General features: G+C 43.4%; 1 protein-coding gene across 3 annotated transcripts; it reads right to left on the bottom strand.

Moving 5' to 3' along the window:
• Positions 1–729: 729 nt before the first annotated feature.
• MPC1 (mitochondrial pyruvate carrier 1) lies at positions 730–24,005 on the bottom strand. Of its 3 annotated transcripts, none has more exons than XM_050949213.1 (5): positions 23,795–24,005; positions 12,811–12,902; positions 6,787–6,883; positions 2,569–2,701; positions 730–2,062 (listed from the first exon to the last, which is right to left on the bottom strand). In XM_050949213.1, exons 2-5 carry the CDS (start codon positions 12,832–12,834, stop codon positions 2,044–2,046), a joined length of 273 nt encoding a protein of 90 aa, XP_050805170.1. In that variant the 5' UTR covers positions 12,835–12,902; positions 23,795–24,005; the 3' UTR covers positions 730–2,043. The 3 variants fall into 3 exon arrangements, with proteins under 3 accessions (XP_050805170.1, XP_050805172.1, XP_050805171.1); XM_050949215.1 differs by having other exon boundaries at positions 12,811–12,814; positions 23,795–23,865; XM_050949214.1 differs by lacking the exon at positions 12,811–12,902.
• Between the last annotated feature and the right edge of the window lie 2,438 nt (positions 24,006–26,443).

The following is a 26,443-nucleotide window of genomic DNA, read 5'->3' as shown; positions in this document are numbered from 1 at the left end:
TATAGAAAGATAGAAATAAAACAAACTTTAGGAAGTCAGCAATTGAGGTAAATTCTAATATGAACTATTCCACTACTTTTGTTAAAGTAGACACTCAGGAAGTGAACAGCTGACCACACCCTGGTTTTGAGGGGGTTAACATGTTAGCCAAGTCCTGCAGTTACCTGAAGTTATACAATATTTAGACTTCCTGCCTCATTTTGAACATTATGCTCAATATTTGCAACAAAGACTTAGAAGTCCCAAATTGTTTCAGAGTCTCTTAGAAACCTGAAATTCTGACCAATTTAACTCTAATTCTCATTAAGGTTTCAAATGAATAACTCTGCTTGGGGCTTTATGTTAAAACTATCTAAAGTTCGCATTTTTGGTGGTTTCCCCCCCCACTTTCCATAATTTGTATTGTCAACTGAAAAATTCCCCCAGCTGAAAGACATAGCCATGTAACCTCCTTGTTAGTGGCCATTTGTGTGTTTTCTGATCAATGGGATACAAACAACCATCAAGATCAACATTATTTTCCTCAAGTGAAAACTATTGAGATTGATTTGATCTGTCATTGGTATAATTAACACTGTGTGTCACAGTAAGAATTCCAGAGAGATGTTTCCTCATCTCCTTCCTGATCCAACAAATCCCATTTATGTAAAGAACAACTGAAAGGTCTGTCTATATATTGTCAACTGTATGCCAATAATTCCACCACAGTCAGTAAAAACAGCAACACTATTTTCATATACCAGTTTGCTTTAATTTTAAATTCAGCTCATTGCAACAAAAAATGGCCCCTATATCTGAGAGGCCTTGACCATCAGACTTCTCATCTGTAGGAGATTTCCTTTAAGATCTCATATTGGCATATAAGAAAAATATTCCATTTCATTGTGAAGATGACTTGCATCAGAGTTTTATCGAAATTATTTATTGCCATTATTTCGATTAAAACTTTTTGACAGTACATACTTAGTTGGGACAGATTTTACTGTCCAAAATCATTTTACTGATAATAAAATTACGTCGTCTGTCACATTCATTATTTATGTTGTATGCATTATCTGCAGTTGTTGATGCCACTTTCAAGCAAGTATAATGAAGTACGAAAAAAAAAACTTGACTGCCACAATGTGGAGGAAAACAGACAATGGAGTTTTATCCTTCAGATCTTACCCTGACAAGGCTCCCACTGAAGTAAAGGGAAGTTTTTTTGCCTGAATAAGGACTGAATAAGAACGATCTTCAGAGGCCCAAGTGCACAAAAGGAATATGTTTAACAAAATTATAAAAATCCACAACATTCCAAGCTTCTTAAATATGCATGTTTGTAACCCTGTTACCCTCCTTCAGTTTACAAGAAATTCTTGCTTCTCTCAAGGTGATTCTAGGGACCAGAAATTATGTAAAAAAAAAAAGTAACTTGCCCTTTCAGGTAAAAATCCATTAGTCACATAACTGAATGAGTGACCTGGCAAGTCTGAAAATGCACACTTTTAGATCAGCAATGTTTTGCTGAAGTCTGGTATAAATTTTAACGATGAAACAGTCAGGAATGGATGCTCCACAAGTACTATGGTATATGGTTTTTAAAATATTTAAATATGCAGAACAATTACACCACCTACAATTGTGTCTTACTGATCTCTATGTTCACATTGATCTAGCTGGCTTAAGATGCATGAAATGGTCCTGCGCCATTCAGTTATGTAGCTGGTTAAATAAAAACAAAAGTTCTCACCTTTTAAAAAAAATCATTGAACACACGATTTTTGGATAAGTAATTTCACTAACAGAAAGAAGTCAGTAACTTGTAAGGCAGCAAAGAGTTAGATGTAATTGTTTACATTCGGAAGAGTACTTTACAAAAAAGGCAGGCTACAAAATTTAGTGGAAGGATGATGTGTTTTGTGTTGGCAAGATCTTGCATTCATGAAGAATTTTATGATGAGAAGAAAATGCAGAAGTCTGCATCACAGGAGCTGTAGAGCTCTTCCTTTGTTGGAATTCATGATGAGGGCCACATTCCCTGTTTTTCCAAGATAAAGATATTTAGTTCTTCTTTTCCATCCTACCAAGAAAAACAGGAGAATTCAGTGAAGGTCTTAGTATTTATATAAAATTATTGACTAAGGCTTGAACATACTGTGAAAAATCAAAGGCTGGGTATGAAAAATACTTACTAAATTATCTGGTTTCTCACCTTACCACAACAAAAGTGGCCCCTAAACTTGCCTGTTTTATGCAGTCTAGTTTTAAAGTGTCCCAAAAGATGGGAGTTCCTAAGCTACTGTATCAGCATATGAGGAGGCAATGAAATGTACAGCATTTGTTTCGCTTTTCTGCCATTTGTTTCCTGGGAAGCCGCCTTCTCAGTAGCTGCTCTCTATGACAGTGATGAACAACCAGCAATAGGATGTTACAGGAGAGGCACCAAAATCTGGCAGCTAATAGTCATTGCTGATTACAGAAGATGAAAAACTGCAACCCTTCTAATCTGAGTTCATGTACAGAGAACATCCCTAGCAAATGTTAGTTTGTTTCCCTTTCCCCACACAGATTTTAAAATTCACTCACTTGTATTTCATCAGTCGTCCTCCTTGGATTAGCTGTGCAATTTCATTAGTGAAGTGACATGCAAACAGAAGCCAGTTTCTTGGCTGTACCTTGTAGGCAAATCTCATAAAAGTCAAAGAGTAACAACACAGTGCTGTAAAACAGAGTCAACATAGTGTCAGTGGTAGAGTCCAAGTTTAAGGCCAGAAGGAACCACCATATAATCTAATCTGGGTATTGCAGGCAACAATCATCATCCACACACTAAACCCAACAATTAAATTTAAACCAAAGTAGTACAGCCCACCAGAGACTAGATTATTATGAGCCACAGGGAGAGAATAGGAGGGACCAAGGTACACCAATGCCCAAGGTCTCTGCAGTGGCAGGAAAACAATTAAGTGAGATATACCCAGATAATCCTGGGAAGTGACCTGTACCCACATGCTGCAGAGGAAGGCAAAAAACAAAAACCCAACTAATCAACACCCTACCCCCTCCACCAAAACAGACACACACACACACACACACACACACACACAAAACAATTAGAAGGGTTTTTTGTTAAGACACCATTTCATGGCAAACCACTATTTAGCAATTACTGAATGCATTTCTCCTTTACTATTGTAGCACCTCAACAGAGGCAAACAATTCTATAAGTTGTCTGTTTTGCTTGGATTCAAACACAGAGTTGCAATAGCTGTGGATCTCTGAACCGCTCAGTGGCTTCCTATAACGACACACAAGTTGCTAAAGCATCTTCAGGGTCCAAATCTATCTCCCATTGCAGTCAATATTGAGTTCAATGAGAATTGGATCAGGCCCTAAATAAGGCCTTCACAAACTTGAATCTATTGGCACATTCCTAGCAAGAACCTTATTTAAAATCTAATTCTTATCATATTTAAATATGGTTCTTGCTAGGAAAGGACTAAATATTTTTAAAAGCAACTAACGCCTCCCTTGTAAAAAGCCCCATACATTTTCCAAAATGACAATTTACAAGGGAAAGTCTAACTTAAGGTAGGCATGCAAATGATTAACAATTTTAATCTCCATTTAAGTGCTTTTAGAGTAAGGAAGTAGAAAATTAAAATCCAAGGAAAATAAATTTGCAGTAGTGTCACTCTTCAGTTTTTGATGGAAATTTAGATGCAAGAAAACCTTTTGTGAGCCCCCATGAAATAGCTCTGTTAAAATAGGACAGAGCTTTTACAGAAGGGAAAGCCTTCTATTTTAAGAGAATTATTTGCATTCCTAGCAGAAAATCTGGAAGAAGGAAGAAAACTTTCATTTTCTACAAAATGAAAGCAACTCATTCAAACTTGTAGCAAAAATAAAGCTTTGTGGGGAGAAACACTCACCTACTAACCTTTGTAATAGTGCTGGAGGATGACTGCAGCATCAAACATTGTAAACAGATCTATTTCTTAACAGTCATATAACCTTCTGCTTGTAAACAGGTATTAAGTTGAAAGTGAACTAGCTAACTAAAGATTGTGCTGTAGTGTACATATATCTGATGGAGCAAAGTTCTTTGGCAAAATATTTGAAGAGTTGTGTAATTTCACTATTTAAAAATCCTCTCAAAACCTACATGGATGTTTAAGCTTCCATCCTGGAATGTACTATTTCACTACATGGAGAAGATGGTTAGTTTCAACATTGGCCTGAAACATCCATTTTACCTGTGCAAAACGAAGACCTTGCAAAACATGTACAGTAAATGCAATAAAATTTTAAGTACCCAGCATCAGCTATATAATAAGGGCTCTCTAAAGGCTGAACAAAGTTACACTTCAAAAAGTCCCTTTTCATTAGTTGCTTAGGACAAGGCAATTCCACTGTGAAGATGGAAAAGAAGCGATGTGTTTTATCAATTTCTGCAGCATGGGCTAGATTAAAAGTGGCAATTTCCTCTTGAGACATCTAAAAACCCAGAATCAGGTCCCAGTGGGATTCACAAAACTCTCACTCAGCTGCCCCTGGTTGCTGTAGGCACCTAAACTTCCTCAGCACCTGAGTTTTTGCAGTAAAAATTCCCTAGGCACCTATGTTTTTGCCACTGAGCATGTGCACTGCAGACCCACACCAGGCATTTGGCCTTCTAAGCCCTAGAACGAGTCATCAACTGCAGGAAGATAGGCATTCCTCTGCCTAACTTATCTGCAGGGCCCAATCTGATGCATTCAGAGCTTGTGTACTGGCTTAAGCCCCTACAGGTGATTTTACACAAATCCCCACTCCATGTGAGGGGGAGAAGTGATTTGAGCACGGATTTGCGACCTCTCAAGTGAGTGCCCTAACCACTGGGCTATGGGATATGCTGATATGGGACTCCATGAGGCTACGTCTATGCTTTGAGCTAAGGGTGTGATTCCCAGCTCCTGTGGACATACTTGTGTCAGCTCTCATCCAGCTAGTGTGCTAAAGATAGCATAGCCAGAGTAGCATGGAAAGCAGCAAGCAGCAACATGGGCTAGCAGCCCTGAGTACAAAGCTGTCAGACCCTGTGGGTAAGTAGTTGGGGCACCTAGCCAGTGGCAACACTCGCTGCTGTCCATGTTACCATGACTGCACTACCTCATGTACTAGGTGCCTCAGTCTTTCCTGTCGAAAGTGTTCCACTGTGGATAATTAAAAAAATCATCATGGGGGCAGGGGAAAGAACAAGTGAGTGAGCATGGGAATGACTGTAGCCTGGTAGTTAAAGCACTCACTTGGGAGGTGGAAAACTCAGAATCAAATCCCCTGCTCCAATGACTTCTTTTAAATTATTTATCCAAAGTGGAACCACTTCAACAGGAAACTTTGATGGTGCCCCCACATCAGACTATCCCATGGCCCAGTGGTTAGGGCATTCACATGAGAAGTGTCAGAGACCAGTTCAAGACCCTTCTCCCCATCACTTGCAAGGGGGATTTGAAGCAGTGGGTCTCCCACATCACAGGGTGAATACCCAAACCAGGGCAGTGGAGCTGAAAGTTTTTGCCTGGAGCTGGAGCGGAGCCGAAGCACAGATACAAAGCCCTGCAAAGGGGTCTCTTCCATCTCAGTAAGCAATATTGGCCATCTTGAGAGCAACGTTCAATAGACAGTGATTCAATTATCCAATAATACTTGTTTGAAGCAAATAAATTAAATGGGTAGAGGTCATATGTTATAATAAGCATGTTTTTGCTTTGGGGGGAATCTGCTCAAAAGACTATTGAACAAATTAAGTGGAAGGCACTATATTTTGGCTAATGTAAATGTAATTATGTAAGTAAGAGCTGTACATTAAACTTAAAAGGGATTCACAAAAGCCAGCATGCTAGGTGGCTCGTTGCCTAAACTAACCAATGGGAAATGCCAAACTGAGAGGTGTGTACTAACCCCTACCCCTCTGAGATAGACGAGTGAACTCTGGGATAGATGCTTGCCTCTGCTTGGGATTCGCCACTGCAAACCCTCTCTTGGTGCTTAAAAAGGATTTTTGTTTGGTTTTATTTTTATCATGCAAGAAGAAAGGAAATCCAATATGTCAGAAGGAAAGCAGAAGCAAATGTTTAAATGAAACTATTCTTGCATTTTCTAGCAGCAAATCTTCTGAACAGAACGCAGAGTTAATGAACGGTAGAGAGAAGTTTTAAAAGAGTGATTGTAGCTCCCTTGCATTTGTAGAAAACCTTCTAATAGACAGTTGTTACTCTCTAAAGGCAATTTAATTCTGTTATTAAGGTGCAGGCAGCTTCAGAAGACATTCCCTTTCAGTTCTCCGGTTGGCAAGTATTGTAACTTAAATCCCATACCACACAGAAGCAGCATCAGTGAGAGCCCAGGTACAAGAGGGAAGTAGTATTAAGTGAACACTGGAAATAAGCTAGGAAAATGTTCAGGAACTAACATTTTACAGTAGTAGACAAAGGAGATTAAATTTTCTAAAGCAATTAGTGATTTTGAATGCCTACACTTGAGACACTTTTCAGAGCCCCACCCATCTACACTAATCCATCCTCTGGAAAAAAAAAATCTGCCCCCTTTAAGATGTTTCAAGTTGGGCACCTCAGAAAAGTATCCAGAAGTTACTAGTTACTTTTTAAAACTTACATCCATAGTATTTCAGAGAAAACAAGAGAGTTTACAGGTATGTTAAACTAAAATTAGTGCTTGAAGTGTAGCATTTGGAAAGTTTCTTTATGGACTTTAAGTAGTTTGACATTTTAAGTCTGTCCTAGTTTCAACCCTGTTTCTTACCAAATGTCATTCGGCCACTAATGATCTCTGGAGATTTCTTCATGTCATTAATAGCAGCAATAGGGAGTCCCCAGTTGGCTACCGGTCCCCAAAAGTGCTGTAAATAAAACAGAAGGAAGCAAAGAGTTTATCCTCTAATTTTGAAAGATTTCATTTTTTTCTACTATCATCTACATGTTATTCTTACATGTTTTTAAGCGCACGTCCAGACTAACCCGCGGCATCGGCGGGTTAAAATAGATTGCTCGGGGATCGATATATCGCGTCTAGTCTGGACGCGATGTATCGATCCCCGAGCGCGCTTACATCGATTCCGGAACTCCATCAACCCGAACGGAGTTCCGGAATCGACACGGAGAGCCGCGGACATCGATGCCGCGCCGTCCAGACGGGTGAGTACCTCGATTTTAGAAATTCGACTTCAGCTACGTTATTCCCGTAGCTGAAATTGCGTATCTAAAATCGATTTTAATACCTAGTCTGGACGTGGCCTAAGAGAGGAAGTTCTGGAAGAGTAGTAGTGTGGTAGAGCTTCCTTTCAAATTAGAATAGAGACAGCTTTCAAGCACACTTAAGTGGAAGAAAAAAAAAAAAACACCTCGTGTCAAATAAGGGTCTCATCCTCTCCATTGCAGGAAAAAATCCTCCCCACTTTCCCAATCCCATGTAGATGGGTTTGGCATAGTTTGTCACATGGGGAACAAGAACAGAACACACTATTCTTCCCAGGCTGTCAAGTGGCAACAGAATCCACTCTGTGGTCACTACTGTAACCTGAGGTTTATGCTAGAGTCTATAGCCAACTTATGCAAACAAAGAGTGCATCTTGTTCATACGAGAAATTCTCCAAACCACTATTCAAAATAAAAGGCAGGGGAAAAAAAAAAAAAAAAAAAAAAACCTCAGTGCAAAATACCTCAGTGACTAACTTAAGGGGTCATTCCAGTATTATGCTGGAGGCTAGATTGCTCCCACCAAGCAGGTCTGAGCTCCGAGCAATCATGCCACATTGCAGAAGCTGTTGGGAAATAACTACCTTTCACTTAGGTAAATGAGAACAGTTAAATGCACTTTGTTTAGTGTCAAGTATCAGAGGGGTAGCCAAGTTAGTCTGGATCTGAAAGAGCAGCAAAGAGTCCTGTGGCACCTTATAGGGTACGTCTACACTACGAGATAATTCCGATTTTACATAAACCGGTTTTATAAAACAGATTGTGTAAAGTCGAGTGCACACGGCTACACTAAGCACATTAATTCGGTGGTGTGCGTCCATGGTCCGAGGCTAGCGTCGATTTCCGGAGCGTTGCACTGTGGGTAGCTATTCCGTAGCTATCCCATAGTTCCCACAGTCTCCCCCGCCCCTTAGAATTCTGGGTTGAGAGCCCAGTGGCTGATGGGGCAAAAATCATTGTCGCGGGTGGTTCTGGATAAATGTCGTCATTCCTTCCTTCCTCCGGGAAAGCAACGGCAGACAATCATTTCGTGCCCTTTTTCCCTGGATTGCCCTGGCAGACGCCATAGCACAGCTTTTTTTTTTTTTTTTTTTTTTTTTTTAAAACACAGTCACCGTATGTGTACTGGATTCCGCAGACAGAGGCGATACTCCAGCGCTACACAGCAGCATTCATTTGCTTTTGCATGATAGCAGAGATGGTTACCAGTTGTTCTGTACCGTCTGCTGCCAGTGTAATTTGGCAATGAGATGATGGTTATCCATCCTTCTGTGCTGTCTGCTGCTATCATGGGTGCCCCTGGCTGAGATCGGCCGGGGGCGCAAAAGCAAAACTGGGAATGACTCCCTGAGTCAATCCCTCCTTTATGGTTTCTAAAAATAGAGTCAGTCCTGCCTAGAATATGGGGCAAGTGTACTAGAGAACCAGTGTATCAGAGAGCACAGCCACTCTGTGTCAGATCCCGCAGAAATGATGAGCTACATGCCATTCACGGGGGGGTGCCCCTGCAACAACCCTGCCTGTTGCCTCCCTCCTCCCCCAACCTTCCGGGGCTACCGTGGCAGTGTCCCCCCTATTTGTTTCATGAAGTTATAAAGAATGCAGGAATAACAAACAGTGACTTGTTAGTGAGATAAAATGAGGGGGAGGCAGCCTCCAGCTGCTATGATAGTCCAGGCAGGACATTAAGCAGTGCGGGGGAGAGGAGCCCAGCATCCCACTGCTATGATAGTCCAGGCAGTACAGAATCTTTTCTTTACACAGGAAAGGGAGGGGGCTGATGGAGCTCAGCCCCCAGTTGCTATGATGAGGACGGTTACCAGCCGTTCTGTCCCATCTACTGGGAATGACCAGGAATCATTCCTATTTTTACCCAGGCGCCCCTGAGGCCAGCCAAGGGTTTTTAGCAGTTATCAAGCACGGGCTGATGGTGATGACGGATAGCAGTCATATTGTACCGTCTGCCACCGGGGAGGGGAGAAGAGTGGATACTGCTCTTCACTGCTGCAGCATCGTGTCTACCACCAGCATTCAGTAGCCATAGGGTGACACTGAAAAAACTCAAGAAACGATTTCTTTCCCTTTTCTTTCACATGGTTGGGGGAGGGAGTAAATTGACGAGCTATACCCTGAACCACGCTGGACAATGTGTTTGAACCTACAGGCATTGGGAGCTCAGCCGAGAAGGCAAATACTTTTCGGAGACTGCTGGGGACTGTGGGATAGCTGGAGTCCTCAGTACCCCCTCCCTCCCTCCATGAGCGTCCGTTTGAGTCTCTGGCTTCCCGTTACGCTTGTCACGCAGCACTGTGTAGCCTGTAGATTTGTTTTTCAAATGCTTTGGCATTTCATCTTCTGTAACGGAGCTCTGATAGAACAGATTTGTTTCCCCATACAGCGATCAGATCCAGTATCTCCCGTACGGTCCATGCTAGAGCTCTTTTTGGATTTGGGACTGCATTGCCACCCGTGCTGATCAGAGCTCCACGCTGGGCAAACAGGAAATGAAAATCAAAATTTCACGGGGCTTTTCCTGTTTACCTGGCCAGAGCATCCGAGTTCAGATTGCTGTCCAGAGCGGTCACAGTGGTGCACTGTGGGATACCGCCCGGAGGCCAATACCGTCGATTTGCGGCCACACTAACCCTAATCCGATATGGTAATACCAATTTTAGCGCTACTCCTCTCGTCGGGGAGGAGTACAGAAATCAATTTAAAGAGCCCTTTATATCGATATAAAGGGCCTCGTAGTGTGGACGGGTACAGCGTTAAATCGGTTTAACACTGCTAAAATCGGTTTAAATGTGTAGTGTAGACCAGGCCATAGACTAACAGACATATTGGAGCATGAGCTTTTGTGCGTGAATACATCTGACGAAGTGGGTATTCACCCACGAAACCTCATGCTCCAATACGTCTGTTAGTCTATAAGGGGCCACAGGAATCTTTTCTGCTCTGTTTAGTGATAGCTGAAACCATGGAAAATCACTGCCAAAGACTAGACAGCATACAAGTCTGGGCAGTGTCTGAGCCATGCGGTTCAAGGAGTTTCTGGGGGTCTGATAAGTCAAACCCTTTTCCCTGCATTTATTTCCAACTGTGTATCCATGCATGTGCATGAGAGAAGAAAGAAGAAACACCACAGGAAGAAAGAAAAGGCAGCAAAAAGCCACATAAGAATTCAGAGCATGATCTTGAGAAATAGGTAAGAGAAAGCCTTGGTGCAGAGTGCTGCCTAAGAGAGGCTTGGAACTGTGTTCTGGAAAACAAGATTTTATATACATACTATGTAAATAAATATGACTGCATCAAATAAATACCCATCAGGAATTTCTCCTCCTAACAAAAACCACACACACAAGACCAGCAAGTTGGCTAACTGCTAAGGCCAAAAGCAGTAACATTAGGATACCTGTTTGCAAGTGAAAGCTGGAATTCTTTGCAGCCATTTAAACACCACTTTTGCATCTATTTTAATATTAACATTACACATATTGCAGTGATTCAGAACAAGGGAGTATATGGGGGAGAGAAGCAGAGGGAAAATAGGTTTCTTCACCTGTAACTTTAGTTCTTTTGTAGAGGGCCATCCAATGGTCTGGACACAAGCTTGTGGATTTTACCTGTGCACTAGAATAGAGACAATTTTGCTTCCACTTCCAACTCAAAGGAAGGAAGATAGAATCTCAACTACCTCTACTGTGGTGGAATAAGCAGATCTAACTCTTTAGTAGTATTCAGACTAGTGGATGCCCATGTACGAGAAAAGGGGTAGAAAGCTTACAAAAAAACTAAAATAACCCCCATGATCAGTTTTGCTGAGTTAAGTGCTGTTTTGCAGCAAGGTTTGCAATTTTACATTACTACAGTGAGAAGTGACCTCATGTGTTTAAGGTTGCAAGGTTAACCACCACAAAGTAACACTGTCAAAAGTGTCTTAAGTGCCTGACAATGGGACTTGGATGCTTCTGAAAATTTTATTCAAACAGTTTAATTTAAGAAGTTTAAATAGTGAGACACAATTTACTTGTGAAGGACAGTACAAGACTAGAGAAGTTAAAGACTTCCATTTCTACTACTGAAAATGTGGAAGAACATGAAAATTGACAGGGAAAGAAAATGCATGAGGAATCACTAATTAAAATCTAACCAATCCATTACTACTCACAAACAATAACATTCTGAGCTATGGTATTTCATTTGTACATTAATGGCAATGTCTAGGTGAAGGCATATGTGGTATAGCGACACCTACTACTTTCTCTGAGACACCAATAAGTTGATACACGCTGTAATAGCTAGAATCACAGCAGCAGAAATTCAGCAACAGTGATCTGTTATTGGGGGGGCTTGTATATAACCAAGTTATGTTAATAGTTTCAATGTTCTGTTTAAAACTACAGCTCTTTATGCGACTAGAGGTACATTCCAGTCCACTTCCTAACTAAGTTTATGTTGCGAATGCACTTTGTGCAATTGCTGTTACACTCAGAATTTGCTTATACTGTATACTGTCACTAATACTGTTTTAAGAACCTCTACAGTTTTCTTTGGATTAATTTAAAATAGTGGAATTTAGTGCTTGAGAACTGACACAATGATAGCACTGGAAAGTGGCTGTCCATCTACCCTCAAAACAGTTTTAGCCTTAGGAGACTTAATGCTAGCTTCTTGTTCTTGAGGGTAGTTCATGTTCAATCAGCATTTGATTCCTTATTAGACTGCCTACAAAAGGTACCAAGTCCAATGATTATTGTGATATGGGGGTGTTCATTAGAAAAAAGGCCAGAGTCCACTCAACTTGTTTCACATAAATCACTAATCTGCCATCAAATAGTAACCTTCAATCACTAGTGATCTGGACTACATTTGAACTGGAGACCAAGAGGTAAAAGGCTCCACAATCCCCTTCCCAATCCTCTCAGCAATTCAGTCTGACTCCCTCAGAAGTTTTATGTTTTTCATCTAAAATGTAACAGGATTCAATAGAAATATAATAAAGTGCAACTTCACATGTACAGGCTGTCTTCAGTCTAAATGGGAAGTAGACTAGAATAGCCTTCTATGTCAGGATGTACTCAGCCATAGTACAGAACTAAGTATACTGAATCCCACAATACAGTGAGCCATGATTTCCAGATTCAGTAATGAAGATAACTGGACCATCAGATTAAGTCTAGAGTGAAAGCTGTAGGACTGTGTTGTTTACTGTCTGAAGTAAACATGGTTAAAAATAAAACATTCAATTCATCTAGCAACAACACATGACTGTGCAGTAGTTGGAGATGGAGCTCTAAATCAATCCCATGCCCCTAGCAAACAGTGACTGAGAGGGCTGTGAAGGAAACCCATATCTTTCAGAAGTGATTCCTTAGCTGCTTTAATCCTCCTTACATGAGGGAATTGTTAGCCTGATACACATGGGAGTAGAGAGGTGAGGAAAATTTTTACTAACTCACTAGTCCTGAAGGTTAGCAATGCACCTCCTTAGACGGAGTCAGGTCAGTTCATAACAATGCTAATACAGCAAAATTACCAACAGCTGAAATGAAGCAGAAAAAGCTTTTCTTACCGTACTGTTGTCAGTGTTCAACATGGTTCACCATTCAGACGATGCACGAAAGAGGAGCAAAGAAGAGAATTAGTTTCCTTCAAATTACTGATCTTGAATGGAAAAGTGGAAGACATAAGTAATGCTGCAGCAATTTTTCCTCAATTAAGTTATTGTACTAAAACTGAAAATATCTAAATTGTCTTGATAGAATACAAATGTACCCTCTAAATAGTCTTTTCACTCATCTAATATACTAGGGTGAGATCCTGGTCCCACTGTGGCAAGTGGGAGATTTGCCATGGACTTCAATGGGGCCAGGATTTCACCTCTAGGTTTTTTAAGATCAAGAGGGTGGCAAAAGCCCAAGCTCTAAAAGCACTAGGACTGGCTGCCTCTTCCATCTAACTACAAACTAAGAAAAAATATAATGAAGTATAGGGTTTTATTCCTGGTGAATTCAAACAAGCAGTAATTAATGTAAGTCACAAAAGAATTTGCATTTGCTTTTGATAAAGAAACCAAGAATCAAATTGTCCCTCTAGTTCAGGGTAAGTTGCCAATGAGGATTTCACTGTTACAATGCTTAGGAGACCCAGCCTTCAAAACATAGTTATATTGTACATAATCTCTATGTTGACAAACTTCAATGGCTTGACACATTAAACTGAAGTCTATTACACTTGGGTATTACAGCCTGATATGGTTGGGTCAATGTTAGCTGCTGGCACACATTTGGGACTGTCTGCTGCTACATGATACAGGATGGACATAAAAGGGCAAAACGCAACATGCATTAGAAACTGCCATGCATTGTCCTGAGAGGCACAAATTTTACCCTAATAAATTTCACAATTCTGTACTCTTACATTAGAGTCTGTATGGTAAGAAGTCTCTGAAGACATTGCTCTTATTAGTTTGAGACAATATGTCTAGATGCAGTAGCTCAGCACAGGTATGTGCATGGCCAACATGTACCCCAGCGTATTTAAACTGTCAGCCTCTACTTTTAAATGCATATTCAGTATAACCGCTAGAGGAATATTTTCACCATTATTTCTAGAGTTCTTCCATTCTGTAATCATGCTCACTGGAGGATTCAAGATGCTGCAAGTGCACTCCTGTGAGTATGCCCCATAGTAACTTATTATTGGGCTGCTGAGTATACACAGTTTTTTAAAAATATGACATGAGAGAATGCTTCATAAACCACGTAGACTTTTTTAGTAAGCTGCATTTTAGTACGTATGATACAAATTTGTTAGCTTCATGACTGTGCAGCTTATGTGTTTTCCCCACTGGTCTGCATAATCAACAGTCATTGAGCCAATTTCCACCTACTCCACTGAAGAGCACTTACATCAGGATGAATCTAGTGCATTTTTTGACAGTTGCAGTGATGGCAGTAAGTGCCATTTTCATGAAAACACAATTACAAGGTATGTTTAGCTATCTTTGTGGAAACATTGCTAATCAAGCGAGTTAAAAGAACTCTCAGACTTTACGTCTATATTTTAATGGCAGTTTAATGCCAATTAAATCCAGTTTGAAACAAGGTCTAAAATACTGTTATTTTAACAGCGGAACTCTCAACCTGTCCAGATGGGGGAGATTCTTTTCCCCCAACCAAATTCTTTTTGTTCATGTGCCCTTGGGACAGCTACCACTGAGGGAGGAATATGAAAAGCCAAGGTTACACAAACTCTTCCTTCAAAAGCAAGCACATATTTAGCCCAGTGCTTTGCAGCTAAGAACAGATCAGTTTCACAAACAGATGTCGTAATCTCTCCATTCTTAGATGTAATTAGACTGCAGTATATGCTTGTTCCTGAAGTATAACTGTTATATCCCCAGTTAGCCATCTCCACAAAGGTAAGTGCAACCCCTCAAAAGCAAAGCCCCTCTTCTCCTGAGAGAAAACTATATAAGCGCTGCAACTTTCTCACTCAGAGGTCTGAAAAAACACCCCCCTGAGCGCCACAAGTTTCAGTACTGTAAAGTGCCATTGTAGGCCATGCTTCCAGCACTGATAGCTATGCCCCTCATAGAGGTGGGTTTTTTTAAGAGCACTGGGAGAGAGCAGTGCTCTGCTACGAACATACAAGCCATGTTAAAGCGCTGCCACGACAGCAGTTTAGTGTTGCCAGTATAGACTAGCCCTTAGATTCCTAGCTGCTCCTTTTAGGGATTTCTAAGGGCTTGTTTACCTGAACAATTAGTGCACAGCAAGCTGGGGTGTGACTCTACCTTGCACCAGTGGCCCGTGATTTAACCATCCTGCTGATGTACATGAACAGTTTGTTAAGATGCTCTCAGCTAGCCCCATTTCTAAGGGGACTAGCTCAAAGCACTCAGTAAACACACATCAGCAGGATGGTTAAATCACAGGCTACTGGTGAAAGGTAGAGTCATACTCCAGCTTGCCATGCTTTAATTGTTCAGGTTGATAAGCCCTACATTTAAATCAACATGGCAGCCAGAGCACTGGCAATGGGTTCATTTTGTAAGACTGGCGAGCAGTCAGGCACATTCTGTATTAGCTTAAGATTCCTGAAGGTTTCAAGTATATTACAGTGAACTAGTCAAGGTGACAGAGGCATGAAGTGACTATAGCAAGCATCCACATTAACCAGCAACTGTCACAACTGCCTTGGCCAAGCATATATGGAAAATCTGTCATTTCCTCCCACCTCCTGCTATGTCTGTCATGGGTCATCTATAAGCCGTGATGACCCATGAGAGCAAAGCCAGGAAAGAGGATATTTTAGGGGCCACTATCAATCATGAATAATAGTGTATTATAAAATCCTACCAGACAACCAATGGTGCTCTGCTGGCTTTTAATGGTGCCTCACACTGAGCTGTCCTGAATTGTAGATGAGGCCCATGTGCAGCTCAGGAAGTGGCTCACAACTGGCACCCCTCAGTCTCTCATGCAATCAATCAGTTTCCTAAACTGCAGGAGGAGAACATTGGTAGTCGCAGCCCTTCCCATTTATAGCTGAGCTGTCACTAGATTTTTAACTCCTTGTTCCAGGTCTGCACAAATTGGGATCACAGATATTGCAACCCCTAGAGGTGAGGAAGCAATACCTTACACGGCTACAATGATTTGTCCTGGTGACCAGAGGTACCATTCTACTAAGAAACTTCACTTTCAGCCTCTTTGAAAGTAGGAAGGCAGAGGACAGTCTACTTGGAAGAGTGATAAAATAATCCTAGCTAACAGTGACATGGCAGGAATTTTAGCCTGTTGCAAAGGCAAGAAAGAAATCCTTCTCTCCCTTGATGACTAGTCCCCAAAACATTTCCAAATTATGTTTCTCCCATCCAGGAGAACCTTTCTATATGGCTTTATGTTACACAGCTGCTGGAGAGAGAAAGATCTGAACTGTAGATGGGTAGCATAAAGGAGACATTGCCCAAGAGATGGGTTCCTCCCCCAAAAGCCAAGACCATCCAAACAACTCTGAATTCTTAGTTTAGAACAGGGGTTGGCATGCAGCCTCTGGCACGCGGCTCACCAGGGTAAGCACCCTGGCGGGCTGGGCCAGTTTGTTTACCTGCTGCATTGGCAGGTTCGGCGGACCGCAGCTCCCACTGGCTACGGTTCACCGTCCTAGGCCAATGGGGGTGGCAGGAAGCTGTGGCCAGCACATCCCTCGGCCTGCAGCAGTCCCGCCTGGGACAGCGAACCGCGGCCAGTAGGAGCCGCGGTCCGCTGAACCTGCCGATGCGGCAAGTAAACAAACTGGCCCGACCCGCCAGGGTGCTTACCCTGGCGAGCCACGTGCCAGAGGTTGCAGACCCCTGGTTTAGAATTACAAGAGTGAAAGGGACAAAGATTGTGACTAAACTACAGGCAAGAAAAGGGGTTAAGTCCTAGAAGTCATTGTCCTTCAACTTCTGCCAAAGCGTACACATTGTATGCGCACATTTTGAAGAGCTTACTTTGAAGTACACTTCTTGTTCAAAAAATCATCAACAAGGAGGACTGAGGGTCGAAAACAATTAGTCCCAGTTCATAATTTTGTCACTGAAAGAGCGAGCAGTCTTTTGAAAAGGGGGATTCCATCTCTGTTTAAATGCAAGTCAAATATACCACTAGGATTTCTAGTCACATTTTAGATGACCTGAGCTAATAAAACTGTTCATGCTTTGCAAGGAATGGAACATACCTGCTTCAAAACAATCCCTAATTATATTAGATCATGGGACTGCCACTGCAGTGTTTAACTACAAGAGATATAGACTCCAAAACTTTTTAGAAGATTTTGAAAGTGTATTCCTGTACAACGGATCCCAGCAAGTGTACTCCTGTACAATGGATCACAGCTACTTCGGAATCCTAACTAGTGCGGAAAAAAATCCATCTGTATTTACAATACCTGCAGGGCATCTCTGCGGTGGAGAAATTAAACGCAACAAATTTTATTAGAACTTTTTTTTTGCAATGTTCATTTCAGTGATGCAAGAAATGCTAGGCAACGGAGTCTTTCTGCCAGTGGTTCAGGGCCTGTCTACACTGGCAAGTTTCTGCGCAGTAAAATAGCTTTTTGGGCTCAAACTGCAGACATGTACACATTACCAAGCCACTTTGTGCACAGAAACTCCTCAGTTGCAGCGCTGGGGGAAAAAAAAAACACTGCAAAGAGAGTCGTAGGAGTATTTGTGCAGACGCTCCAGTGCTCTGTTGCCAATGTAGACACTTGATTGCTTTCTGCACTTCCAGAGCTGTCCCATAATACTTCAAGTGACCGCTCTGCTAATTGTTTTGAATGCCTCTGCCTTGGAGACATGTACTCCTCCCATTTCAAAGCACCATTTCTGACAGCCCTTGCATGCTGTGCTGATCTACTCCAGGACACAAAGCAAACCATTAATGTGGAATGCTCATGCTGTTGAACACAGAGGCACGCACAAAAAAGAGAGAGGGGCAGGCTGATTTCAGCGTTTCCCCTCCCACAGGACTGGTTGCTTCCTGCCACTGTCTGAACTTACAATACAGCATGCTGACACATTCTCTGTCCCCGAAAACACAGTCTCTCCCCCCCGCCCCCCATCCATCCATCCACACACACACACACACACACACACACACACACACTCTCCCCGTAATACACTTCTCCCTCCCATCCCTTGAGTTGAAAAGCAGCTGGCAATGTAGTAGGATGCCCATGGAACAATGGGATTGGGAAACCTGAATCATATGACCCTGTATCTGCCCCATGAGGCATTGCAAATGCTTCCCAAAGCACCCTGTGGCCAGTTGTACAGTGGGATAGCTACCACAATACATTGCTGTCTTTGCTGTTGCAAGAGCTGCTAATGTGGATGTGCTCCACCATCATGAGGAGTACAGTGTGGACACACAAAAGCAGTTTAATTCCAGTGTTTTAATAAAAGTGGTATAACGTGGTGCAGAAACTTGCCAGTGTAGACATATCCTCAGATACATACTAATCACACCGTTAAGCTCCAAACCAGCTATTTTCAGTCACCAAGCATTCAAATGATAATCCGCTGTCTTCAAATCTAAGGCCATGGCTACACTTACAGTTCTGCAGCGCTGGTAGTTCGTACAGCTGTGTAGGGCCAGCGCTGCAGTGTGGCCACACTGACAGCTACCAGCGCTGCAGTGTGGCCACATTTGCAGCGCTGTTGGGAGTGGTGCATTGTGGGCAGCTATCCCAGCATTCAAGTGGCTGCAACGTGCTTTTCAAAAGAGGGGGGTGGGGTGGAATGTGACAGGGAGCGTGGGGGAGACAGAGAGAGTGGATTTTTGGAGCTGACACTGTTCTCAGCTCCCTGCCTTGCAAGTTCTAAGGACTGGAAGACACACAGTGCCTACCTTCAATCATTTTAAAAGTTCTGACCCCTTCCCCCACCCCTCTCTTATTCACTAAATGCAAATTATGCACTCCTAAATAGCCGTCAGACCACATAAGCATCTGCTCAACACAGACTTCCCCCTCCCCCTCTGCCGTGTGAGCGTGCTGTTTCTCTCTTCAAGCAAACAGCTGTGAACATTCCAAAGTAATTCCCCTGCCTGCCTCCGCTCACTCAGCAAACAGGAGCTGTGTTTGTTTTTTAAATAAGCAGTTTGGCTGAACTCTGAGCTCCCCCTTTCTTCCGGTTTGTTGTGGACAGGAATTCTGGGATACCTCCTTATACCCCGGAGGCCAATAAAAGCGCTGGTGGTGTCCACACTTGCTGACCAGCGCTGCATCACCAGCGCTGGAATCGCTACACCCGAGGTACGACCGGGTTTACAGCCAGCGCTGCAACCAGGGAGTTGCAGCGCTGGCTGTGCTTTGCAAGTGTGGCCACATCCTGAGTTGCAGCGCTGTAACCCCCTCACCAGCGCTGCAACTCTCCAGTGTAGCCAAGCCCTAAGATTAGTAATAATCAACAGGTACCGCAAAAGATCTATTTGTGGCTTACATTCCTATTATGGTTGCATTGAAAAAAAAAATGTAGGTAAAAAAAACTGATGGTCAATTGTGTAAATATAATTGGACATACAGGCATCTAGATCCTCATTTAATAATCATTTCAGAGAAACCAGAACTTAAGAGTTGTTATAGCATCTGTTGAATCAACTGATTACATACTTAGAACACAGCTTAATAGGATGACTTGTTATATTATAGTATTTAGAATCAACATCTATCTTTGAGACATATGAGGCACTAAGTTTGTCTGTCAAAAGTGACTTGTGGGTATAAAATTGGAAACAAAATTCATAGTGGGTTAAACATTTTACCCATTAAAAGAGCCTGATTTAAAATGCATTTATGGATGAACTTTTATGACTTACAAAGTTGTTGTCTCAGTCAAAATTCATCTAAATGCCCCATGATATGCTGCTATCCCTGTAAGAGGAAGGCAGATAGGTAACCTTCTCCAGGAAAGCCAATTTGGAAAAGGATCCTAGGAAGACAACACAATAAAATCAAACTTTCAAATGTTTTAAATTTTTTTTGGGTATGTGTGTGTATATTTTTCTTGTGTAATGGCTAAAACTTTTTTTGGCTGGCATCCTTTGAATCTTCGCAACTCTTCAACTTCAATCTTTGGAATCAAGATCACTGCAAAAGGCTCCCAGTTAGACAAGAAACAGTGTAGCTTATAAATAGACACTGGACAAAATAATCAATTTCAGAAGAGACTTCCAGTGTACTAAAACTGTAAAAATCTAACCAACACTAATTCAGTAAGAGATAGGATCGAATAAGTACCATTTGTACATAGAAAGCAATACATTCCATGAAACCAGAGCCCTCTGAAACATTAAAGAAATTAAGATTTGGAACAATATGGTATCCTGTTTAGCAAGTTCCTTCCAGACTGGTAAGCCTTTAAAATAACTGGGAAAAAAACAAAAACAAAAAAACAACCATCCCCAGCCATCCTTTTTGCAAAAAAAAATGTTCCTACATCATGGAATGTGGCACAGGTAATGTTCTTAAGGTGGGATGACTGATCACAATGAATATCTGCCTCTTTTGTCCATTAAAAAAGAAATTAGATCAGTGTTTTATTAGATATGTACATGACAGACATTTACATTAGATAGATACATGCTCCAGCTCCAAGTTCAATTCTGTTATAACTAGCACAACTGGACACTTCCAACCTCACAGGATAGTGCTAGATGAAATATATTGTACTGAAAACCTTGAGTCCTTGAGTTATATCTAGCCATGCCTACATGTCTGCTCCCATTTTTTCCTACTCCCTTTCATTTTGCTTTGACTCAAATCATCTCCTTATTATTGACTTGGAATACTTCAAGTATTCACACTTTTCATCTACCCTTTCTGTCTGAACTTGCTTCAGCAGGTGCTAAATCTCCTTTTCTGACAAACAGACATCTCCCACAAAGCCTAAATGTTGATTACTACAAGATTTCTCCAGCAACGCTTGCACCATCTCCTGTATATTATGCTTGCTTGTGTCTATACTAGACAGAAAGTTCCTTTGAGCAACAATTATGTGGTCTTTTGTGCTTGCTTGACACCAAGCACCATTAGTATTGAGAAAATATTATAAGCAGAGCTGGTTCCTGAGTTAAGATTCTCTGACACTTACCATTAGATGACTCTGTTTTCACTTACATATAACTTTGCCAAACTTAAATCATTTGGGCTGAAATTTCCTCTGGTCTTTGTGTGCCTCAAGCAGACAAAAGATTTTTTTCCTATTATTATTTTAAGTCAAAATAGTTCAGTATTTCTGAAAATAAGATTAATAGGGAAAATATTTCACTGTTTTGCCAGTGTTAAAAGAATTCTTACAACCGTTTCGTTGATAAGCTCTAGCACCTCCTTGCTTTGTCACAAGAATCTGAAATTTGGAAGGGAGCGGCAGGGTTGCCTTGATGTCAGGGATCTATGCCCTATGCTGTCCCCATGAAAATTTGCTCAAATTTGGCCAAATTATGAGCCTCGGGGGGATTGGGGGGGGGGGAGAGGCGGAAAAAAAAAAAAAAAGCACAGAAACCCCACATATGCTCAGTAGAGACTTGTTAAATTCTGGGAGTTAAAGGCTATGAAGTCTCCATTTTTACTAGCCACGCTCCACTCCAGAACTGCAGGGGCTGAGCAGAACCTCCCGGAAATTGCTCCTCACAGCTGCTGTAGGCCACTGTGGCGCTAGACACAGGGAATTGAGTTCAAGGAGACTCTTTCCTGTAAATTCAGCTGGTGACAGACAATGAAGAGAAGAAGGAAGCCACTGTATTTGACTACTGAGCGGCTACAAGAGGAAAAGGCGGGGCGCATAAGAGTCTAACTGTAACATTCCCCTCCAAAACCTGAAATTGAACCTATGACACCCAAGTCTCTATATTCCTCTGCTGTTAGCAAATAGCTGAGAAATCCCCTGGCAAAGTGTGTAATTCACCACTTCTAGTGGTTGATCCACATAGGAGTAGTAGGCTGTTTATCATTTAACAGTTACTCTATCAGCTCAAGTGGTAGAAGTATGTAACCTGGGGTTCTGGAACAATTTTTATAGTGGGGGTGATGTAGGCCACTGAACTAAACTGTAATCCTGTATATAATTGAAACCACTTCCAGTTTGAGGTGCTGCAGCACCCCCTGCACCTCTAGTTGCAACACCTTTGTATGTAATGTGGCCCTAAAGGTTCAAACCCTGTTGATGACCCAAGTTGGGGATGAATATGGCTCCAGCTGTTGGAGATTTTTTTTAAAAAAAAGATAAGAAATTATATACAAAAACAATATTATAAAAACATTGTTTGCAAAGTCGATCACTCAGAATTCAAGAAATGCCTTGATTAAGGTTGCCAGTAAAACTTTCATTTGGCCTCTTTATTCTTATATAATTAGAGCCTGCATCATAAAGTATGAGCATATACCATTTTTGCTATGTAAAACTGATGTGACAGTTCATCTGCCCTTACACAAATGCTACTGCTACACCCTCATCTTAACCACGACGACAGTAATAATTAAATTGCCCATCCATTAAAAAAAATAAGCAGAGCGTTGCAAGGTTTCTGTAGCCTGTTTTGATAGTATGCTTTGTGCTCCTTTGAGTGCTGCATGACTCAAAATACAATTAGATTTATACACGAGAAAATGGAACAGGCATTGATGTTGCTTCTTTGGGCTTGGCTACAGAGTTGCAGCACTGGTGGTGGGTTTACAGAGCTGCAACTTAGTAACTGTCCACACCTGCAAGGCACATCCAGCACTGCAACTCCCTGGCTGCAGTGCTGGCTGTACACCTGGTCTGCTTGGGGTAACGATTGCAGCGCTGGTGATGCAGCACTGCTCATCAAGTGTGGCCACCAAAAGCGCTGTTATTGGCCTCCAGGGTATTAGGAGGTATCCCAGAATGCCTGCTCACAACAAACCGGAAGAATGGCTGAACTCCAAGCTCCTCCGAACTGCTTATTTAAAAAACAAACACAGCTCCGGTTTGCTGAGCGAGCGGAGGCAGGCAAGGGAATTGCTTTGGAATGTTCACAGCTGTTTGCTTGAAGAGAGAAACCGCACGCTCACAGGGCAGAGGGGGAGGGAGAAGTCTGTGTTGAGCAGCTGCTTATGTGGTCTGATGGCTATTTAGGAGTGCATAATTTGCATTTGGTGAATAAGAGGGGGTGGGGGAAGGGGTCAAAACTTTTAAAATGATTGAAGGTAGGTGCTGTGTGTCTTCCAGTCCTTAGAACTTGCAAGGCAGGAAGCTGAGAACAGTGTCAGCTCCAAAAATCCACTCTCTCTGTCACACTCCACCCCACCCCCCTGTTTTGAAAAGCACATTGCAGCCACTTGAACGCTGGGATAGCTGCCCACAATGCACCACTCCCAACAGCTGCAAATGCGGCCACACTGCAGCGCTTTCCCTACACAGCTGTATGAAGACAGCTGTAACTCCAAGTGCTGTACAACTGTAAGTGTAGCCATACCCTTTAACAACACAGAGCGCTTTGCAAACTCCTGTAAATAAGGCCAGTTCCCCACTGCGATTGGCCATTGGACAGCAGCGAATCAGTGACACAGGCCAAACGGTATGGGAGCGACGCCAGCCTGGCTCTGTCGGTGAGCTACGCTGGCGCACTTTACACGGAGGGAAGGGGCTTCTCGGTGGCTCCTTGACCCAAACTAGCGACGTTAAAGGCAGCATTAGTTCACGGACACAGCTGTGCCCGCCCCGCAGGCCAGCAGGGTGCATAGCTGGGCAGGTCCGGGTCAGCCCCCCTCCCCTCTCCTACCCAGCCGGCTCGCGCCACCAGCCCTCCCCCCGCGGCTCAGCAACTCCCACCGCGCGGCCAAGAGGCCACCTCGCGCTGTGGCAGGAGCCGCTCGTGAGAGCCAGTCAGAGCGTGACAGCCGCGGCGAGCCCGCAGGGACCCAGCCCGAAGGCCCGTTAAACGGCCCACACCAGCCCCCGCGCGCCGCAGGGGACTGGGAGCGGGGTGGGGCGGACGGTTGCAGGGCAGGGCAGCGCCGCCAGCCGCCCCCGCCGCTCTCACCTCATCAGATAGTCCCTGAAGTCCTTGCTCCGCACATAGTCCGCGGCCTTGCGGGCCAGCACCCCCGCCATGGCGGCAGGGGGGTGTCGGGCGGGGAAGGAACCAAGGAGCGCGGCGACCACCACACTCGTTCCGCGTCCCCAGCTCCAATGACAACTGCTCCCAGCACCGGGGTCAAACCGGCTGCGCGCGACGCCCCTAGGCTATCGCTTTACGGCAGCGCCACCGCCTCCGTCGCCATGGCGCTCTGACCGCTCATTGGCCCCTGCCACCCCGCCCCTACAGCGGGAGCGTAAAGTAGCGCGGCGGCCGGAGGGAGCGTGACGTCGTAAAAGCTCAAAGACAAATGCTGAGAAGCCGATATTGTCCGCGGAGAGCAAAGCAGAGCGTTTCTGAGCCACTATTGGCTGCTGGCAGGTGGCTGCTTGCCTCCTATTGGTCGTTGTCCCCCTTCCTTGTTCCCTCTCCAGTCTTCTGCTCGCCTCCTGCCTTGCTGTGTCAAGGGCACTGGAAGTAGGTATGTGGCTGCGCGAAGGAGAGAGCTCCCGCCTGCAGACACGCCCAGCGCATTCACTTTTCATGCTTGAGCCTGCCTGAAAAGTCATAATCCTTTGCATGGATAACAGCCTTTGCTCAGGAATTATTTTGATGGTGGAAAACTGTGAAGTCTGGTTGCCTTTAGATATACTGCCTGCTAGCAGCCGTTTACAGCACAGTAGTGGAAAAGCAGCAATGTGAACTCTCTTGATTTTGTCCAAAGTTTTGGGATAGTTCAATTAAAAAAAAAAACAGAACTCCCAGTTTTCACTAAAACATGTAACTTTCTAGCCCTCCTGGTTGTGGAGACGAGTCAGAAAATGTGAAGTGAGTGTATCCTAATGGTTAGACAACTGGTGCCACCCCATGGGAGGTGGCAGGGGAAACAAAATCTGAAAGGGAGGACACTAGTCAGGGGAGGGGGTCTCAGAGCCTGAGTTCTAGCCTAAGCAGGAAGGTCTATACTGCTTTTTTAGCCTTGTAGTTAGAGCCTAAGTCAGTTGACCTAGGCTAGGGGTTCTCAAACGGTGGTGGTGGTGGTGGTGGACCCCGCTGGAGGTCGTGAGGTTATTACGGGGGGGGAGGGCACAAATTGTCAGTCTCCACCCTAAACCCTGCTTTGCATGCAGCATTTATAATGGTGTTAAATATATAAACAAGTGTCTTTAATTTATAAGGCAGGGGGAGGCGATGGTGTCACACTTAGAGGTTTGCTATGTGAAAGGGGTCACCAGTACAAAAGTTTGAGAACTACTTACCTAGGCAATGGGATATTCATCCCACACAAGCCTTGAGCTAGTTAATGTGGGCCAGAAGGGATCTATTAATCTCATATACTGCACCGGGGAGCCAGCACCTAACTGTAGATGAAGCTCAGCTAGGGGAGAAGATGGATTAGGATTATAAAACTAGCAAGTGCAAGTAGGGAGAAGTGGCAGGGAAAGGGAGCTGGCTAAAAACAAGGAGGAAATATGGGGGATAGTAAGCCCTAGGACCTAATGTGGGGTAGGGAGTCTAGCAAGAGGTTCAGTGGAGTGAAGTAGTTGTAAAGAGTAGAAGAAGCTCTAGTGGTAAACTAGAGATAGAGAGGGTAGGAAGGAGCCCAGGGCAACAGACACTGAGCAGAGCAGGATTCTTAGTCATAAGGTTCTTGGACTAGAACCTGGAGTTAAAGGTAGGTTTGGGCTTAGGCTCCCCTATTAGCTACTGGGAAGTGGTATGAGGCCTAGAGATAGAATGGAAGGTAACAACTTGTCTGGTGGGACTTTGATGCCCAGGAAGGGGTGGGGGGCGGGGATTGCATAGTGACCTGGTTGTGGGACTGAATTAAAGAGGGAGTACTTCTGGTTCCGAAGAGCCAGAATAACTGCACTATGAGCAACCAAAGATGGGGTGCCATTTTGAGCAAATGCTCATTCCCAGACCTAGCCACAAGGAGGTTAATCTGTAGCGAGTGGTGCTCTTTACATCTGGGCTTTGAGGGTATGTCTGCACAGTTTAGAAAAACCTGCAGTTGGCCTATGCCAGCCAATTTGGGTTTATGGGGCTTGGGCCATTGGATTGTTTCATTGCTATGTAGACATTTGGGCCTGGGCTGGAGCCTGAGCTGTGGGACCCTCCCGTCCTATGGGGTCCTAGAGCCTGAACTCCAGCTCAAGGCTAGAAGCAGTGAAATACCCCTGCAGCCTGAGCCCAAGTTGGCTAGCATGGGTTTAGCTGTGGACTTTTCCTTTTCTGTGCAGACACCCTGAGACTCTCCGCCACAATGTGTGTGGCTCCCCCTCATTGTAGACTTACCTTTAGAGGCTTGGTGAGAGCTGGTGGGAAGGGACTTAGAGACACAAGATACTTGTGTGCAGGGGAGTGGAATAGAGGGGCATGCTTTTGTAGCAAAAGAGTCCTGTTTAACTGCTGACCAGGAAAAAAGAAACTGGTTTCAAAAGGGAAAGAGAGAAAAAGAGACTCCATGGTTGCTTCTTCAAATCATGTGCAGGAGGGGTGATCCTGGATTCCATAGAGGACTCTGACTTCAGCTCAAAGAACACCTTAAGGTGAGGGAGTTGAGGCAGACATAACTATGCTAGCCTCAGTGGAGTTGAACTTGGTTATATT

This window comes from Gopherus flavomarginatus, chromosome 4 (assembly GCF_025201925.1).
Source record: "Gopherus flavomarginatus isolate rGopFla2 chromosome 4, rGopFla2.mat.asm, whole genome shotgun sequence".
Taxonomy (NCBI): domain Eukaryota; kingdom Metazoa; phylum Chordata; order Testudines; family Testudinidae; genus Gopherus; species Gopherus flavomarginatus.
The sequence above is the reverse complement of the archived record's forward strand: the minus strand, read 5'-3'. Positions and strand labels throughout refer to the sequence as shown.